At 53.3% G+C, this 18,684-nt stretch overlaps 1 protein-coding gene across 1 annotated transcript in view; it reads right to left on the bottom strand.

Moving 5' to 3' along the window:
• Positions 1–16,218, bottom strand: part of KCNK13 (potassium two pore domain channel subfamily K member 13) — a gene marked incomplete at its 5' end in the record, with an annotated part of 53,612 nt that extends 37,394 nt beyond the window's left edge. Inside the window, one exon of the mRNA XM_028506325.2 lies at positions 15,294–16,218. Coding sequence (XP_028362126.2) covers positions 15,294–16,218 — 925 coding nt within the window. The remainder of the gene's footprint in view (positions 1–15,293) is intronic.
• Positions 16,219–18,684: the final 2,466 nt, after the last annotated feature.

The following is an 18,684-nucleotide window of genomic DNA, read 5'->3' as shown; positions in this document are numbered from 1 at the left end:
CCAGGTTCTGGGGGGGGGTTATGTCCAACTCCTGAATCAGTTCACGACACAACAGGGTGCTTGTCGAGGTGACACAACCATCTAGAAAAAGTGTGGGCTTTGGGGCCAAAAGGACCCGCTCCCCCTTCTGCCCGCTGTGGGGCGGGGAGCAAGTTTCTAAGCCTCAGTGTCCTCATCTGTGAGGTGGGACATCATCGCCTCCCGCAGGGGGTTTTTCTGAGGCCAGATGGGAGGATCGAGAACCTGCACTTAAGGGTGGTGCCTGGCTCCCCGGAGAGCTCAGTGAATTTAATTATCATAATCGGGGCGCCCAGACTTGCATGCAGTGTCGGCTGCCCAAAGAGGGGTTTAGTGCCCAAGGAGGGCCCCATGTAGTGGTGCCCGGTCTATCTCCGTCTCCCCCTTTGAGAGTGCCCTGATTCTTCCTCAATCAGGAAATGAAACCGCTCCAGTGTGAAAGGCCTGGGATTGGTGTTTCGCATCCTGTGCATCCTCTCTGCTCACTGGCCGGCTTTCCTGCCCCTCCGAACGCCCCCTTGACAGGTTCTATCCTCCCTCATCGTTTGCTCGAAAACTCCTTTTTAATTGTAGCTTTAACCACACCTGTGTTTAATAAACTCCGTCCATCAGTTTAAAGCCCTCTCCTCTCTTCAGCTGGTGGACCCTGTCGGAAAGAAGGGCCCGAACGGATGGGTGTCCTTGAGCCCCAAGTGGGGACCTTCTCCCAAACGCCAGGTTGGGGGACCCTGGAGAGGTGTGCAGAGGAGTCGCTGACACCCCCCCACTGGGCTCCTGTGCACAGTAGGTGCCTTCAAAACAGAGCAACCTTCCCCACCGTGGAACTGGTTTCTCCTTAAATGACGCTCTTGCCAGTGACCCGGCAGGTATGTGCAGCGTGCAGTCCTTCGCCCCAGCGCTGTTCTGACCGACTGCCCCCGACCCTCCGGCTCTGCAAACTCCAGGGCTCGCCCTCAGCGCCTTTCTGGAACCTCATCTTCCTGAGTCACGTGGAGAAGCACGTCACGCACCCTGCCCAAGGGCAGGACATGAAAACAGCTCATAGCCTGTAGGGGTCCCTCATCACCCACCCATAAATGCTGAGGTGCTTACGGTACAACCACTCCGGCAGGGCTGTCCCGCATTCTGGGGTTCGGGGCGGTCGTTCCCCCAGACACTTGGTGTTATCTCCAATCAGCGCCCACGGAGCTACCCAGCAGGCCTCAGGGACACGGCTTTTCTCCCCTCCACCCCCGCATGCAAGGCTTGCTACATCATTAACTGCTAAGTTTCCTCTGAACTTGTCACTTTTCCCCATTTCCCGCCAGTAGGGCTTCATTCCCAGCAGGGACACTTCAGCTTGTCACAGAGTTCACGCTCTTCTGCTGCGATTCTTGTTTATTAAACACCTTATGAAGAAGATCTCTTTGCCTACTGACTCGGGATGGCCAGAGGGAGAGCAACAGGAACGGAATAAGTCTTCATGCACCCCATCAGGGGAAACTCGACTGCCTCATGATCAAACTGGAAACAATTTAAAAAATTTAGATAATCTGGGACCGGACTCTGCAGCTCTTTGTTGGTGAAGGCCGGGGAGGAGATTGCTTGGTTCTCCTCCCTCAAGGAGACGGGGGTGGGGGTGGGGGGAAAGCTCAGCTGGTAAACCAGGGGGGGCAGGAGAGACGGCAAACACAGTGAGAAATGGCAGGTGACACCCAGCCTAGGTGGAGGGGGGCCGGGCGGGAGGGGAGCCAGTGGGCTCCCCAAAGGGTTCCCCTAGCTCTTCTGTGAGGGGCTGACTTGTAGCAATGTGCACACAGAATAGTCAGATTTTCCACTTTTCGAAGAGAAATCAGAAATCTAGGTTTTGACTGGGAAGTCTAATTTTTGAAAGCTGACAGTTAATTTGAACGTTCCTTGAACACTCCGTGGTCCAGGCTCACCAGAACCAGGTGTGTGCGTCTTCTCTCTGCTCTGCCTCCTGCCTTCGGGGGCTTCACACCCACGGCCTGAAATCAGCCATCGCTGGGGATATTTACACCACGGAAATAGGCAAATGCTGCCTATCAGGGTTTTTAGAAAATCTGGTTCTTTAGCATTTACCAGCACATCACCCGCTGCAGGCTGAATAAAGCGTGTTGCCTTCAGCCACAGTTGCAGCTTCTAATGAAAACATTAGACAAGAAGCAGTGTTAAATAACCACGAAGTATGATGTATCCCCTGGTCTGTCGTTACAGCAAACAGTGCCTGTGACGGCAGGGGTGGTGGTGAGCCAGGAGTCGGAGGGACATTGTAACCAGCCAGGAATGCAGAGACAGAGAAACAGGGGTGGGGGGATGGGGGTGTGGGGGTAGCTCCGAACCAGGCCGAGGAAGAGCGCCCTGTACACACGACCCTTGCGTCTGCCCCCTGCTCTGAGGGAGCGTGGCAGCGGACACGCCCAACCAGGGCCCTCAGGACACCGCACCATTCTGGCCTGCCTTCCGAATCATCGGGAGAAGACACCATGGTGCACAGGGACTGAGCAAGAGTGTTTCGAGTCAGTTTTCAAATTGCAAGGGATGCATGCCCTTGGCTGATCGCCCAGGGGGCTGAGACGGCTGCGGAGTCCTTCCCCTTTTCCTCTGTGGTCAAGACCAGCCCGACGCTGGGGAGGTTCTCCATTACTGTGGCTGTGACAGGGGCCTTGGGCAGCCTGGGGCAGCCGCGGGGTCCCTTCCCAGAATGTTTGATAAATGACGAAATGATACGCATAGCATTTCAAAAGCAACCATATGAAAAGACAGTTACTAAACTGTGAAACAAATGCGTGGGGTGGGACAGTCCATGAGCTTCTTTAAAAAAAAAGATTTTTTTTATTTTTATTTTTAGAGAAAGGGGAAGGGATGGGAAAAAAGAGGGAGAGAAGCCCTGAGTGGCTGCCTCTCACATGCCCCCAACTGGGGACCTGGCCTGCGACTCCGGCATGTGCCCTGAGTAGGAATTGAACCAGCGACCTTTCAGTTTGCAGGGCAGCACCCAACCCACTGAGCCATGCCAGCCAGGGCAGTGCATGTGGTACTTTATGAAATCATTAAGTAGCAGGAACGGGTCTAATGACACCCATAATTCTGAAGTGGCGGCCAAGGGGAAATGCCCCAGTGGCATCTGCCACGCTGTCGCATGAGAAGAATGCACATGCGATTTCGGCCGGTGACAAAGCTGCAGGTGCCGCTCCTGTGACCTCGGGGCTGCTGCCCACATCCACTGTTGCAGGAAACGCCAGACGCTGCTTAGTTAGAAGTCGGTAAGCATAAGGAGGGAACTATTTTCTCATCCAAATGTACAGACCTCGTGAGCTCCGCCCATGCCGCTGGGGCCAGAACCCCCATAGTCAGGCTGAGCGAGAAGCAGGAACTCAATAAATTTCGACTAAACGAACTGAATGTTATATTTGATAGGAGATGGCACTGGGTCGGGTCCTAAGCAGACGAGAGGGGAGAAATGACACGGTCCATGGTTCAAAGGACAGCTGGACGTCATCCTTACCATACGGCCTGGAGGCCCAGCTTCTTCAGAACAATAGCCTGCAAAGGGCGTCCACCAGTAACATCAAACAGAAACCCACTGATGGCAAATAGAAACACAGAATCAGGCCCGGGCATGGGGACCAGTTTTCGCTAGACTTCGGACTGTCTCAGAGGCGGGCTTCCTCTCCCACACGGACACCACGGCTGAACGAAGCCTGAACCGACGCCCCACCACGCCGAGCGGCCTGACTCTGGGCAAGCTCTCCGACCCTGCGCTGCCCCTGTCTCGCCCACAGAATGTGGGGAGTAGCGGTCCCGCCTCCTGGGATGAAATGTTATGCACCCGGAATGTTTAGTACAGTAACGAGGAGGAGGAAAATACAGTGCACGTTCGCTGTGAGAATAACCAAATTCTTGCTCACTGGTTAAGAGAATGTTTATATTTTTAAATGCTCCCCTGGCTGGCATAGCTCAGTGGATTGAGCTTGGGCTGCAAACCAAAGTGTCACAGGTTCGATTCCCAGTCAGGGTACATGCCTGGGTTGCAGGCCACGGCCCCCAGCAACCGCACATTGATGTTTCTCTCTCTCTCTTTCTCCCTCCCTTCCCTCTCTAAAAATAAATAAATAAATCTTTTAAAAATAGGTAAATAAATTCTCAAAGATTTGGCAGTACCTATACATAGTTGCAGTTTGGAGTTTGAACATTAAAATGAACACTATGCATTCTAGAGCCGTTACACTGGCAAACGATCAGAAACGGCCAACACGCCCCTCCAGCAGGAGGCCCGGTTTCACTGCATCCACAGCCCAGTGGTGCATCCTGGGCGAACAGGGAGGGACGCACAGAGACCCCAGGCGCACACTTCCCCTCTCGTCCCATCAGCCAGTATTATCCGGAAGCCAAAACCAGACAGAGCTATCACAAGCGAGGAAAAACACAGATGAAGGAAGGTCTGTTTTGAGTATATAGACATGCCCCACAGAACAACATTCTGGTCAATGTGGATGGTATACGACGCTGGTTTCCTAAGCCTATAATGCGGCCGCAAATTTCCTATTGCCCAGTGACCTCAGAGCTGTCATAGTGTCACAGCTGCGCAAGTTCAGCACTTTCAAAACTCAACTGAGGACCCCTCCAGCGGACCCCCACTTTGGTACCCTGTTTCTGAAAATAGCTTCCTCCTCCAGGGGACCCCCAAAGGCGTGTGTCTGGGGCCATTCTTCCTTCTTCCCTCCACGTCTACCAACAATCTTGGGAACTGTTCTCTTTTTCCAGTTGCATGCTGCCTCAACACGCCCCTTGCCACCCACACCAGAGGAGGCTGTGTGGCCTGATCCGAACTCTTGTTAAGTGTGGCGTGCGAACGTGACCTTGCAGGGCTCTGAGGAGCCCTGTCCGGGGGCTCTGGGAGCACAGGGATGTGTCCTCCTGAGTTCCTGGGTGCTAAGGGTCACGCAGCCTGAAGCTGCTGGACAGGCTGCAGTTTCCGTTTCTCCCTCTCCACTCGGTGCGACATGGGGTGTGATCTGCGGACCACACAGGAAAGTACTGAGTTGGCCAAAAAGTTTGTTTCGGTTTTTTTCCCTACTATGGCTCCAGTTGTGCTTAGTTGTCTTTAACTTCACTGGAAATAATTCTGTTAGATTGTATTGTGACAGCTGTCATATCAATGTGCATTGGAAAAAACTTATCAAAATTGGTGAATTTTGTGCAGCCATTTTAATATTGAAGATGGAAGAAAATATGCAACATTTTTGGTGTATTATGCTTTATTATTTCAAGAAAGGTAACAATGCAACTGAAATGCCAAAAAAAAAAAGAAAAAGATTTGTACAGTGTATAGAGAAGGTGCTGTGACTGACTGAACATGCAGAGGTGGTTTGCGAAGTTTCTTGGCACTACTGACATTTTGGCCAAACAATTGTTTGCTGTGGGGCTGCCTTATGCATGGGAAGGTGTTTAGCAGCACCCCTGGCCTCTACCCACTAGAAGCTAACAGCAAGAGATAGCCAGCATACTCAAAATGCCCAAATCTATCAAGTTATTGGTGAAAATGAAAAATGGGTCTTTTATTTTGTGGAAAAAAATAAACGGACTTTTTGGCCAACTCAGTAACTCCTTGAAGGCTAATGACCTTGTTGTCACTGTCTGTTGGGAAGCAGAAGCCAGGCTTGTGGGGACGCAGGGGCTGAAATGAAGAGGAGGGCACCGAAAGGAAGCGTGTAAGGATTGTTGAAGAGACAATGGTTTGTGGAGGTGACGTGCTCTCGTTGTCCGATGCGAGGACACGAGGCAGGTTCTAAAGATGGAAAACATGTGACTTCAGAAAGCGTTTCCAGAGACCGGGGCGCAATGACAAGGCGCCGGGGAGACAAGGTGGGGGGGGGGGTGTGGAGAGAACGGGGCTGAACCCAAGGATGAAGGACTCCAGGTAGACCGGAGAACGCGGTCTTAATTTTATCCCTAAACATGAACAATAATGCCAAAAGTCTTTTTTCTTTTAAATCCACAGAGACGTTTTGATAAACTTCATTCTGACCACACTTAAACGTCAAAAAGGATACCCATTCCACTGTAACAGAAGGTACAGAATTAAAAAGAGGAAAATAAATAAAGGGGGTGTGGAATAAAAGAGGGTAATTCAAACGAGACCCGGTGTTCAATGTGCTGAAGTCCCCTACAAAGAGAAAAGTCTAAAACTGATTTTAAAAAAGAATATAAAAATGTATGAAGTGGTTTACTTAAAAATTACTAAAAATTACAACTAGAAGGATAGTCTAAACTTAACAAATACATGCTAATATATTGCAGGGATTTCATCATATCTAAATTTAAAAATAGACGTTAACATACAAAGCATTAAGAGGTAAACAAAGGTATTAATAAAATGAGTCATGCAGATGACGAAATCAATTACACTGAATTTATATGCTCTGAAACACACAACTGAAGTGTTATTTTGGGTGTGTTCACTAGGCTTGGAGTGTGTCTGGAGATTATGTTCCCTCCCACTCCAGAATTCTGTGATGGAAGAGACACCCAGCTGGAATAAACACAGATACAAGGATACAAAGAGACATTCAAACAGAAAAGAGAATTCTGGAAAATGCACCTTCTCAAATCATGATGTGATCATTTTAGAAATAAATCAAAGCATAATTATATGGCCAATCACACACAAAAAACATTTAAAAAGCAGTCTTTTTGAATACAATTTGAGGTGAGGTAGAGCTAAACAAAGAATGGAGAAGAATATTTATCTCAAACACGGAGAGCACCTGAGTTTATGAGAAACCATAGGAAAAAATTGCCTGTCAAAATGAGTATGTATGGCACTATAAAAATCTTTTCTACATGTCAAAAAATTTAATAGTCAATAAAAAGGTAATGGAGCAGCATCAATATTTTGGACATAGGTAGACAAATATATGTGACAGAGATAAGAACTTGAAGGTTGCCCTTGGCCCTCAGTACAGCCCTGAAGACTCCACAGAGAACCCCGGGCCCTTCGGGGCACCGTTTGAAAGTCACGGCCCCGGCGGTCTGTGGGGTCAGTGCCTCGTGCTCTTCATCAGGTCTGGGCACAAGGGAAGACCTGAGACACCGATAATGGGGCCAACCTGCCAAAGGCTCGCGAGCAGAATCGAGAAGTGACTTCTGGGATCAAAGATGTCCGAACTGGAGATGGAGAGTCCTGGGGGCCGGCACGTTAGTCGTCATGGTGATGGGAGGAATGTTGCAACTTTGAGGGGACTGTGAAATATTGTGACAGGTGATGTGAGACCCTGTATGCATGGACGTAGGGACAGGACACCTCATAATCTCACACAAGCCCTGCGATTCGGCTCACCAGGCCATCTCTTCCTTCCCCTGTTGTCCCGAGTGTGCACCTGATAATAAACACGGGACGGAAAACAACAGTGGGTAAAGAGCAGGCCGCCCACGTGACCAAGGGCCAACACCCTTAAACTCTACCACACGCGCACGCGGGGGACTAACACAGCACCCCCTGCTCCCGACAGAAACATGGGGGAAAGACGAGAGGATGAACTCCAAGTCCGTATGTATGTTTGCATTTTTAGAGCGAGGAGAAGGGAGGGAGAAAGAGGGGGAGAGAAACACCCGTGTGAGGGAGAAACACTGATCGGCTGCCTCTCGCAGGAGCCTGTCGGGGGGCTGAACCCCCAACCCAGGCACGTGCCCTGGCTGGGAACTGAATCAGTGACCCTGAGCTCTGCCGCGTGATACCCAACCAGCTGAGCCACACCGGTCGGGGCAAAGCGTTTTTAATAAATGTTTCAAATGAATCAGTGTGAGCATAAGTCAAAGAAATTCTACTATGAGACTAATGTTAACCTAATCACAACAGTATGCTCCTGTTATAATGGTTATATGGGAAACAATCAGATATAAGATATGATCTATTTCAGGGACTTTCAGATGTACCTTTTCCCGGAGTTAAAGTATCTCTTAAATCAGGATGATCTCACCGTTGCTAGCATTTTAGAATTTAATTGGCAGCCTTCTTTCCTTTCTTAATGGCATTTAACGTAATGACTCATCTTGGATCCGGTAAAAACCTTTAACACTTTAGATTCAGCATAATACGATTCACCAAACTGTCGACAGTGGTTCTCGTTGAATGGTGGGATTATGGGTGATTTCTACCCTCTTTTTATACACTCGTATGTATTCCCCGTCTTCTAGAATGAATGTGTATTTCTTTCAGCAACAGGGGTAAACAAAGCAGCATCTGTTTCTAATTCTGACTTTGTCACTTTAAAAACGTGTTGTCCCAAGGAAGGTATTTATGCTCTGTGCACCTCAGCCTCCTTACCCCCAAAATGGAGCAACTTCTCCCCCTAGCTCACAAGGCTCACAAGCAAACGCTTTGTAAAATGTGAAGTGGCTATTCCACCGGCGAGACGTCTGCTGACGTGTGACCTCCGTTACAGGCATCAGTGGGGAGTCCTCTTCGCCCCGAAAACCTGTCCATTATCTTTGATGTCGGCTTACAGCTTCGTACAGCACGGTGGTGTTCCCCCATCTTTTATTGTTTGAAATGTGGTCTAATTCGATTTCAAGAGCTCCTTCCTCAGCCTTATTTCCATGTAGGAAAAAAAAAAAGTCTGGAAGCAATAGTCAGTCCAGTGCTATGTAGGTTTGCACATTGATGGGATCAAATCACCCACCTGTCCACCTAGCTCCTGAACCCCACCAACACCTCGTGTTGCAGACCACAGCCGCCCAAGTGCTGGTCACCAGCCCCACCCGGGGCCAAAAGGGGGCGCCAGTGTAACTCTTACTGCTTAATTAAAACAAATCACACTCTTGTTGACACTCCGGTGGTCTATCTCCAGGAGCTGACCGCCGAGGTGGGGCTTGGCATCTCTGTGTCTGGGGGCTTCATGTCCACACACGCAGGGTCGCTTTCCCAGCCTGTGCCCGCTGCGCCCCTGGACAGTGCTTGTCCTGATCACCTGCCTACTACGCCACCAGCTGGAGAGGAGGTCCCGGGGCTGTGCAGCTGATGGCACGGCTCCCCTCCCCTCCCTTCCAGCCCGGCCACCACCGGTGCCGCCCTGCTCTGGAGCACAGCGGCTCTCGTCCTAGTCAGCAACGTCACAAACCACGGACTTCAGTGTGCCTACGACTGGCCTGGGTGTTTGTTAAAGAGCAGGTGGGTTCAACTGGTCTGGGGTTGGCCTGAGACTCTGCACTTCCAACGGGGTCTGAGGTGATGCTGACGCCGCTGATTCCTGGACCACCCGTGAGCAGTGAGCATCCTCGGGGCGGTCTCAGTTCCAGCTCTATGCTCACTCTGATCATGCACGTTGCAAGCGTGCTCCCTGTCTTGCCTCCATCAGAGCCTTCTGGGGAAGCTGCTTCAAGTTCAGATGCACTGTATCAGGAGCCCTGAAGGGGGACCCCGAACACCTGCATTTGAACAAACACCACACTTCCCTCAGGTGAGTTCTTATGGACACCAAAGCCTGGGCACCACCGGAAGAAAATTCTAAGTGTCCGTGCCGGACCATGCCAGCGGGAGCTGCACGCTTGCCCTGCAGGGCTCTGCGCTTCGGCCCAGGGGTTTTGCTGACCAGCACCTTGCAGTGAGGGACGTCTCTTTTGCACTTACGGCCCAGGGGCTGTGGCGGAGGTGACTCACCACAGTATCCACTCCCCTTCCTGACGATCTGGAGGAGAAATTCTTGCTCAAGTCTGAAAACGCTGAGTGTCTTCCAAGCAGCCAGCCTGGAAAGGGGAACCATTCAGTGGTTGCCTTTGCCTCTTCACACTTTGACAACCAGAAAACTCAGAGCCATGTTTGGGGCTCCCTTTTGGCAATTACGCAGATCCTTTTCATGCGCATCTCTGTGTTTCAATCTGTAGCTGAGCTGTCCTATCCTACTACATTCCTCATCTCCCTGATGTTCTACATCCATTACTCCCCCTTTTCTAGTGCACTGGCCCCATGTATGTGTGGGTAGGCACCTGTGCAGTTCACCAATAGTCTTTCTTTCTTCCTTCCTTCCTTCCTTTCTTTCTTTCTTTCTTTCCTTCTTTCTTTCTTTCTTTTTTTTTTTTTTTAAATACTTTACTTTTAGACAGAGGGGAAGGGAGGTAGAAAGAGAGGGAGAGAAGCATCAATGTGTGGGTGCCTCTTGCATGCCCCCTACTTGGAGACATGGCCCGCAACCCAGGCATGTGCCCTGACTAGGAATTGAACCAGCAACCCTTTGGTTTGCAGGCCAGCATTCAATCCACTGCGCCACACCAGCCAGGGCCCAATAGTGAGTCTTATCTACTTCTGGACTCATAGGAAGAGTGTGGTGCCCTGTGCCCTTGAAGTTGGGTGTGGCTACGTGATTTGATTTGGCCAATGAAGCGTGTGTGGATGTGACTTGCGTCACTTCCAGGTGTGTGTGTGTGGGTCAATGAATTGCCGGAGCTCCACTCTTTGGCCCTTTCTCCCCCTTCCTGGGCGGTTCTGGGAGCACGAGCTGACAAACAGGGCCATGAGAACAGAAGCCTGGAACCCTGGGCCACCCAGGGGACCACTGCGCTGGGGAGTCACCACACCCATGGCAGGCTTTGCGTGTGTGAAGCAAACTCCTATTGCATTAAGCTACTAAGATCTGGGGGTAACCGAAAGCCTGCCCTGACCACATTAAATGCAAAAGGCCTCAAATCCTTTCCAAGCAGAAGCTGAGTTATAAATACACAGGCAAACACAGAAACGAACCCCCAAAACAAAAGCCCATTTGAGAGGAAAGACGTTTGTGAAAAGGACCATTTACCAGCGAGGCTGTCAGTCTCCTCCTCTGGGCAGAACTCAGCGCGTGCTCTTGCTCCAGGTCGGATCGCCAGTCTCTCATGAAACCAGCACCCCTGAGCGTGTCCTAACATTCTGCTCCCAGTTTGTAAATCGTGGTGAAACACGCCGAATGTTTGCCGGTTTAATTGCTCACAGGTGCACAAGTCAATGGCGTTGAACACAGCCACAGTGTTGTGTGACCCCGAGCACTATGCACACCCAAAGCTCACTCTGCCCATCCTCCCCAACAACCACGCCTGCCCAGTCAGCAAACCCTCTCTCTGGCCCCCAGCCCCCGGGTCACCTGCTCTGCTTTCCGTCCCCATGGAATTCGCTTATTCCAAGTACCTCGTGTAAGTGGAATGATGCGATACTGTCCTTCGGTGACTGGCTTGTTTCATTAAGTACAATGTCTTCGATCTATCATCCCCGTCGCAGGATACATCAAAACTTTATTCCTCTTCGTGTCTGGACAGTCTGCCATTGTACGTAGCCACCAGGTGTTCACCCATTCCTGTGTCGATAACCCCCTGGGTCATTTCCACCTCGGGCTCCGGGGACAATGCCGCTGCACTGGACATGGCCCTGCAGACACCTGTGTGGGTCCACCCTCAGATGGACCTGCCGGGTCACGCGGTGACGCTGCGCCTCTCCTTGTGAGACACCGCAGAACTGTTTTCCGCTCGTCTCGGACTTTTAAATCGCAGGCCTCGACGAGACAGCAGTTGTATGCAACCCTCAGGTGCCTTTTCCTAGAGAATGTTGTTTGGGAACATCAGCTGCTGTCTGAGCCATGTCTTCTCTATCAGATCTCAGGGGGAACCTTTTCTCTGCCCTGGGCTGGGCCGTGACTCTGCTGTGGCACTTGCAACCAGATTTGCAGCTTGAACAGTCACTGTGGGCCCCTTGCCCACGCCGCCTGGAATCCCCTTTATCACGTATCGTCACACTGGTCTGACCTCAAAGGGCCGGCGCCTGCATCTCTGTCATTGGGCTACCCTCGGGCTCTCCGTGAAAAATCAGGCCAGAAGCACCCGGAAATTATAGGCTGTGCTTCTCTGCCCTCCATGCAGCTTTTAACCAGTTACTGACAGGTGTGGGTGCATACACACCCCCCCAGCTCCCTGGCCCGGGGTCACGCTGGGCCGTGAGTTTTGCACTGTTTTCAAGCTTCCACTTGGGATTAAGTACAGGTATACCTCGTTTTATTGTTTCGCTGTATTGTGCTTTACAGGCGTTGCATTTTTTACAAATGGAAGGCAAGACCTTCTACAAGCAAAAAAAAAAAAATAAATAAAAGCTACGACCCTCGTTGTTACGGTGGTCCGAACTGAACCCAGCGTATCTGGGAGGTCTGCCTGTACCCGCCGCCCACGATGTTCCTGCCTGACAGCACACCTGTACGGACTGGCTGCCCTCTTCGCTCACCTGTTTTCCTCGCACCTGCCAATGAGCTACTTGAACTCAAAGTGTTGCCTCGGGGCCCACTTCCGAGCAAACCTAAACTGAGACGAAGCTCCCCCCTGGCACCTTCTCCTGTCTCTGTTCTTCTTTCTTCTGATTCTGAAGCATTTTATGATGATCTTATGGTTTGCTTTCTTGCTGTGCTACCTCACCATCTTTGCAGAATAAAGCAGAGTAGAGCCAGTTTTTACAAGAAAAACACCATCAGCCTGGCTGGCGTAGCTCAGTGGATTGAGCAGGGGCTGCGAACCAAAGTGTCGCAGGTTCGATTCCCAGTCAGGGTACATGCCTGGGTTGCAGGCCATAACCCCCAGCAACTGCACATTGATGTTTCTCTCTCTCTTTCTCTCTCTCCCTCCCTCCCTTCACTCTCTAAAAATAAATAAATAAAAATCTTAAAAAAAAAGAAAAACAAAAAAGAAAAACACAAGCATGTAATGTCATGGTTAAAACACAAGCTGTAAATGGTGCGTAGGGAAAACAGAACAGAGAGCCATGTACATTGTCATGGGTGATGTCATTACCGACGGCGTGCCTTCTTTCTCCTTTAGACTTTATTGTGCGAAGACCGTGACCTTTAGTTCCCTCGTCTACGACGTGGAGATGACCGCACCCACCTCACGCAGCTGTGCTGACTGAGATTGAGTGTGATCGGAATGCAGCGATCAGCTGCACAACACACCCACACAGTAAACAGTGTTGCCCAAGACGTGCCCCAGTAAAGGGGGACAAGTACGTTGTTCCAGCAGCAGCTAATGAAGCAGTTTAAAAGGCAATGTCAGAAATGTAACAATAAGCCCATACGTGTATCTATCGTGCTTTGTGCTTTGTAAAGAACACTCCTTACACGAGCTCACTGGCCCTCACGAGCCCCCTGAGAAAGGGGGCAGGCTTGGGGGCAGGGATGGGCCGAGACAGGACTAAGGTCTACTGTGCAGCTACAGCGTGGCCGGAACTGAGGCAGCACTTGATGGCCGTCTCTGATGAGGCGGATGGGGCTCAGCAGGGCTCAGGCACCTGCACAAGTCCCAGGGGCAGGGCCGACAGCTCCAGCTCCAGACTCTCTGTCCAGGCTTCCTTCTCGCCGCCAGGCTGCACCGTTACACTTGCACCTCGTACACGCCCACTGGCCTACACATTCTCCGTTCCTAAGGCTCCGTTCCTATAGATGTTCGCCCGTCTAATAAATGCACTCCGCACCCGCCTGCCTCCGTGTCCAAGGGGAGAACCAACGGGTGGTGTGTGGTGCGGGGGAGGCTTTAGCCCCCAGTCTCCCAACGAAACCAGCCCACATAACTATTCAACCCAAATAAAAACTGTAGCACTTGCTATGTAAACACAGCGGATTCAGGGGACTTCCACAGCAACACTTGCCAATCACTTGGCTCACCCAAGCTGTCCCTGCACAGAAGTTCTGGAAGTGTCTTCTGCGACACGGAGGCGACACACTGAGGGACTCAGGGAATTCTGAGAGGACCGAGCTGTGGAGGTGATGACTCCTCCTGTACCCCCTCAAGGCCCGTGTGTTTGGGGCACCACGGAGAATGCTGACCGTTTTTCATGCCCGACACCCAGTCATCGTGGTGCCTTAGTGACCTGCGGACGGGCAGGGCCGCCCGGGATGGGGTGGGGGTGGGGGTGGGGCGGGGGTCGTGAGCCAGGCGGTTTAGGACAGAGCACTCCAGACACAGCCGGCGTGTCCCCAGTCCTGCAGGCCTCTCTGCCTCGCCCCCCCCCCCCCCCCCCCCCCCCCCCAGCTGCAGTCCTGCGCTTCCAGGCTGACCTTGGGAAATCGTTCTCACCCAATCAGGCCTGAGGCTGATCTCTGCTATACTCTGTGCTCCTTCTGGCAGAATGTCTACCTGAGACTCCCACGCGTGGGGGCTTCAAGGAGGTTCGCCTTGTCACCCGCCTCCCGGACAGCGCTTCCGCTCGTACAGGGCCACAGCTGCGGAGCACTTGCACCCCGTGACATGTGCCACTGGGAGCCTTGCTGCCTTCCCTGGCCCTGGCAGCTGGGAGCCCCTCCTCTGTGCCAGCTTTCTTCTTCCTTCAAAATTTCCACAGCATCTTCCCAGCCCCCCCCATAACTCGATTATGTTTCAAGGGTGAACAGTTTTTTGGGGTGTGGTGCAAACACGCCCAACTTTTTCCTTCTACTGGGAATAAAGGCAAACTGTCACCATGCCACACTCTCGCTCCAAGACTTTCAGTGCCTCCCCATTGCCTCTAGGTGCTTCTAGCTCCTTAAACTGGCCGTAAAGGCCCCCAGCGCCACCCCACTGGCCCGGAGACTTCCTTCATAGTCTACTCCACAGACCAAGTTCATGGGGTCCCTGAATGCAATTCTTTCCTCCTCCAGAATACAAAACCCAACCCATACCTAATACTATGGGATTCGGCCCAAAGGTCACTTCTCCCCCGTTCTTCCAGGTAGGAAACGGTTTCCCTCCTCATCAGCGTTTTGATGAACTTTCAATCTGGCGTTCAACCTGATTTCCTCTGTAAGCTCAAAGTCAAGGGCAGATTTTTTTAAGTTCGTGCCCCACCCCCTCCACCACTAGTGCCTTATGCGTGGCACTAACTCAGTAGACGTGTATCGGTTCCCGTCCCGGTGTGTCGGCTTTCTCCCGAAATTTCCACGAACTCAAGCAACGTCTCCTTAACTAGACTGAAAACCTCCCCCAGCGGAGCGTCGGCGATTTAAGGATCGCTCCCGTCCGCTGGGGGATTTCTTAACCTCCGATTCTGACTCAGGAGGTCGGAGGAGGGGCCGAGACGCGGCAGGTTTAACTAGCTCCCAGGTGATGCCCATGCATCCCATTCCGAGAAGCCCAGAAGCCACGCCACCTGCGGGCCAGGCCCCGGCTCACACCTGTGCAGCCGGCTGAGCGGCGGACGAGCGCCAGGTTGAAAAGCGCCGTCCTCCCCGGGAAGCGCCCCTCCGGGAAGACGCCGGCGAGCCCTGCGGCCCCTCCACCCCCCGGTGCGGCTCACGTACCTATAGTGGACACCACGGTGCCCACGAAGTAGAAGGCGCCGGTGAAGTCCCAGCGCGGACGGGCGTTGTCCACGCGGATGCCGGCCTCCGTCGCCTCCTCGTAGTGGCGGAGGAAGCCGCGCAGCTCCTCGCGACTCAGGTTGTGGCGGCGGCTGAAGCCGGCCAGGCGCTCCTCCCAGCGCTGCTTGGCCTGGCGCTCGTGCGCCAGCTCCAGCGCCGAGAAGACCGCGGCGCCGCCCAGCAGGTAGAGCGCGATGAGCGCCGCGAGCAGCAGGAAGCGCGCGTTGTCCTCGTTCAGGTGGCCCGGGCCGCAGCCGCAGCCGCAAACCCCGGCCGGCCATGGCCGGGCCCCGGGGAGCCCCGCGCCGGGCGGCCCTGACCGCGGGCGGACTCTCGCCCAGGCCCCCCGGAGGTCGGGGCTCAGCCGGTCCGCGGCCGCGCGACCACCGGCTCGCCCATGCCCGCCGGGCGCTTCCCGGCCCCGCGGCTCCCCGGGCCGCCGCCGCCGCGACTGCTCCAGTGGAACCAGCCCCCCACGGCCGCCCCGACTCCTGGTTTCAAATCCGGCTTCTCGCCGCCGCTCAGTTCTCCTAAATGCTGAAGGTTCCAGCGGGATGATGCGGAGCCCGCCTCTGCTCGGCCCGAGGGCGCGGGCGTTGTTTGCGTCCCCGCGCCCGGCGCGGCTCGGACTCGGGAGCGGGCGTGGCGCGAGTTCAGGGCGCACTCCCGCCAGGGTGAGTATCCCCGCGAGCGAGGGTCGGGGGGCTTCGCGGGCGGGAGGGTACGGGGAGCCCCGCGGCTCCCATGCCTTTGACCATCGCCTCTCGAGACGACGGCCAGGCCGCGGGGTCTCGGTCGGCGGGCGCTGCAGGTGGATCTGCCGCGCTGCGTCCGGGTCGCGGCGGCGTCGCTCGCGCCCCTCGAGTCACCGGCCCCCGCTGTCGGGTCTTGCAGGCTGGAACAGGTCCCGGGCGGGCGCGCCGACAGAGGGGCGGTGCAGAGCGGTGCTCGCGGGCCGAGGGGCTGGAGGAGGAGACCAGGAAGGGAGGTTGGAATGAGAGCGCGAAGGAAGTTAGGGGCATCTCCCCCGGGCGGCCTCCCCCGCCTGGCCCCGGCCCGGAACGCCCTGGGCCTCTGAGTCCTGCGCGGGAGCGTCCTCGGTCCGCACGTGTCAGCTCCGCGCGAGCGAAGCGCGCGCCTCCAGACGGCGTCAGATCCCGAGACGCTGCCGAGGACCGGGGCCGGAGGTACCCCACGGCCAGGAGACCTTGACCCCAGAGAGTGCCGTCTCCTCTGCCCGGATTTGGCTGCCTCAGTTCACTCCAAACCTTTTGCGCCCACCGGGCTTCGTCCCTCACCCGGTGCAGACCAGCGGCAAGACCCCCACACCCCGAGACCCTGCCTTTCGGAGGGGGCTGGAGTTGCGTCCCCGCTCGAGTCTCACCTCCGGAGGAGAGAGCCCCTCAGCTCCGCTTTGGCGGGACTGTCCCCAGGTCCCCTCCTCTCCTCAGCCTCGCCCTGCAGGGCGGCGCGGGGGAGCAGGGGCGCACGCGGAGCTCTACCCGGCTCTGCCCGTGCGCTCCAGCGCGGCAACAGGTGGAACTGCGCTGCCCCCCCGCGCCGGAGCTTCCACCCTGTCTCCTACCCCCGGGCCGCGAGGGGCCCCCAGCGCTGGTCTCAGCACGCAGATGTCCGGCTTTCGGCGGGCACTCAGGGGGCTGCAGCTCCCAACCGCGGCGCGCTGATACCGGGAGTGGGTGCTGAAGAGGCGGGTCAAGAGCTTACCGGGCTGTGTGGGCTCCTCCCGGGCCAGAAGAGGGCGCTGCGTCCCTTTCAGACACAGCTCGCCCGCGCCTGGGCACCCAGCCACAAGCTGCCCGAGAACCACCAGCCCCTGGAACGGGGGAGTGAATCTATAGATACCTAAAGGAACGGGTACAAGGGCATCTTCAAATTAGTCAAATTTTCCCTGCCTCCCCAGAGAGTGGTTCCAGGCTGAAGGCTCAACCCACCCACCTACACTCCCTGGGATCAGAGAATAAAAAAACATAGTCTGGATTCCAATATTCTGCCATTGGAAGTCCCGATGCCGCGGATATTCCTCTCAGTTCCACAGTGCCCCTCTTTTATTTAGCCTACGGGGGGCAACAGCTTCAGGGGAGCAGTGGCCACTGGGGCACGTGTGTGCACCCTGGGTAAGTCCTGCGACTGCTGCTCCCCACCACTTTACTATGAAACATTTCAAACAAAGTTGTAAGAAACTTACAGTGTGCACGCATATACTCAGCAGGATGGTAAATTTTACTGTATGTGCTTTGTTACTATCTATCCGTCCCTCTTTCTATCAACCCGTCTGGCTTTAAACGCATTCAGAGGAAGTTGAAGGCGTCAATCCACTCCCACTCTCCTCCATTCCTTCTCCTTACATATCACTTGAGTTCAATATTCATTTACAGATTGTTTTTTTTCCTTGGGGTAAAATCTACACCCAGTGAAATGCGAAAATCTTCAATGAACCATTAGAGGAATTCTGACAAATGCGTACACCTTCGCAAATTAAACAGCTACCGATCCACCCTGTCAACCTGTTCTTAATTTCTTTCTACCACTGACTGGTTTTGCCTTTATAGAACTTAGTTTTGCCTGTTCTAGATCTTCATATAAGTGTAATCATACAATTATGAACACATTTGTGTGCTTGTCTAACATAGTTTTTTAATATCTACCCATGTTATGGCTTAGAATAATTTGATCTTTTTTTCCCTCCTAGGTTTTTTTTAACTACAGTTTTTATTTTCCTATTGATAGAAGCCAGGGCTCTCAGAAATTTTTCCATGATTGTAAATAAAACTGCTAGGAACATTTTTGTAAAGATTTTATTTATTTTTAGAGAGGGAAGGGAGGGAGAAAGAGAGAAACATCAATGTGCAGTTGCTGGGGGCTGTGGCCTACAACCCAGGCATGTGCCCTGACTGGGAATCGAACCTGCAGCACTTTAGTTTGCAGCCCGCGCTCAATCCACTGAGCTACGCCAGCCAGGTGGAACATTCTTGTATAAGTGTTTGTGGATGTTTTTGTGTCTCTTGGGTAAATACCTAGGAGTGGAATTGCTGAGTCATAGGGCAGGTGTGCATTTAACTTTATAAGAAACTGCCGAGTATTTTTCCAAAGTAGCTGTGTCACCCAGTGATGTGCGGTGGTCCCCAGCACTCCACGTCCCATGATCATTTGGCAGTAAGCCGTCTTGGTTTTAATCAAGCTGATGGATGCGTGGTGGTAACTCCTTTTTATGTACTTGCATTTCCCTGATAACTGATGTGCTTGTTGGCCATGTATGTATCTGCCTTTGTAAATGACCCGTTGATATATTCTACCCATTAGAAAAACTGTT

Source organism: Phyllostomus discolor, chromosome 1 (assembly GCF_004126475.2).
Source record: "Phyllostomus discolor isolate MPI-MPIP mPhyDis1 chromosome 1, mPhyDis1.pri.v3, whole genome shotgun sequence".
In the NCBI taxonomy this organism is placed as follows: domain Eukaryota; kingdom Metazoa; phylum Chordata; class Mammalia; order Chiroptera; family Phyllostomidae; genus Phyllostomus; species Phyllostomus discolor.
The sequence above is the reverse complement of the archived record's forward strand: the minus strand, read 5'-3'. Positions and strand labels throughout refer to the sequence as shown.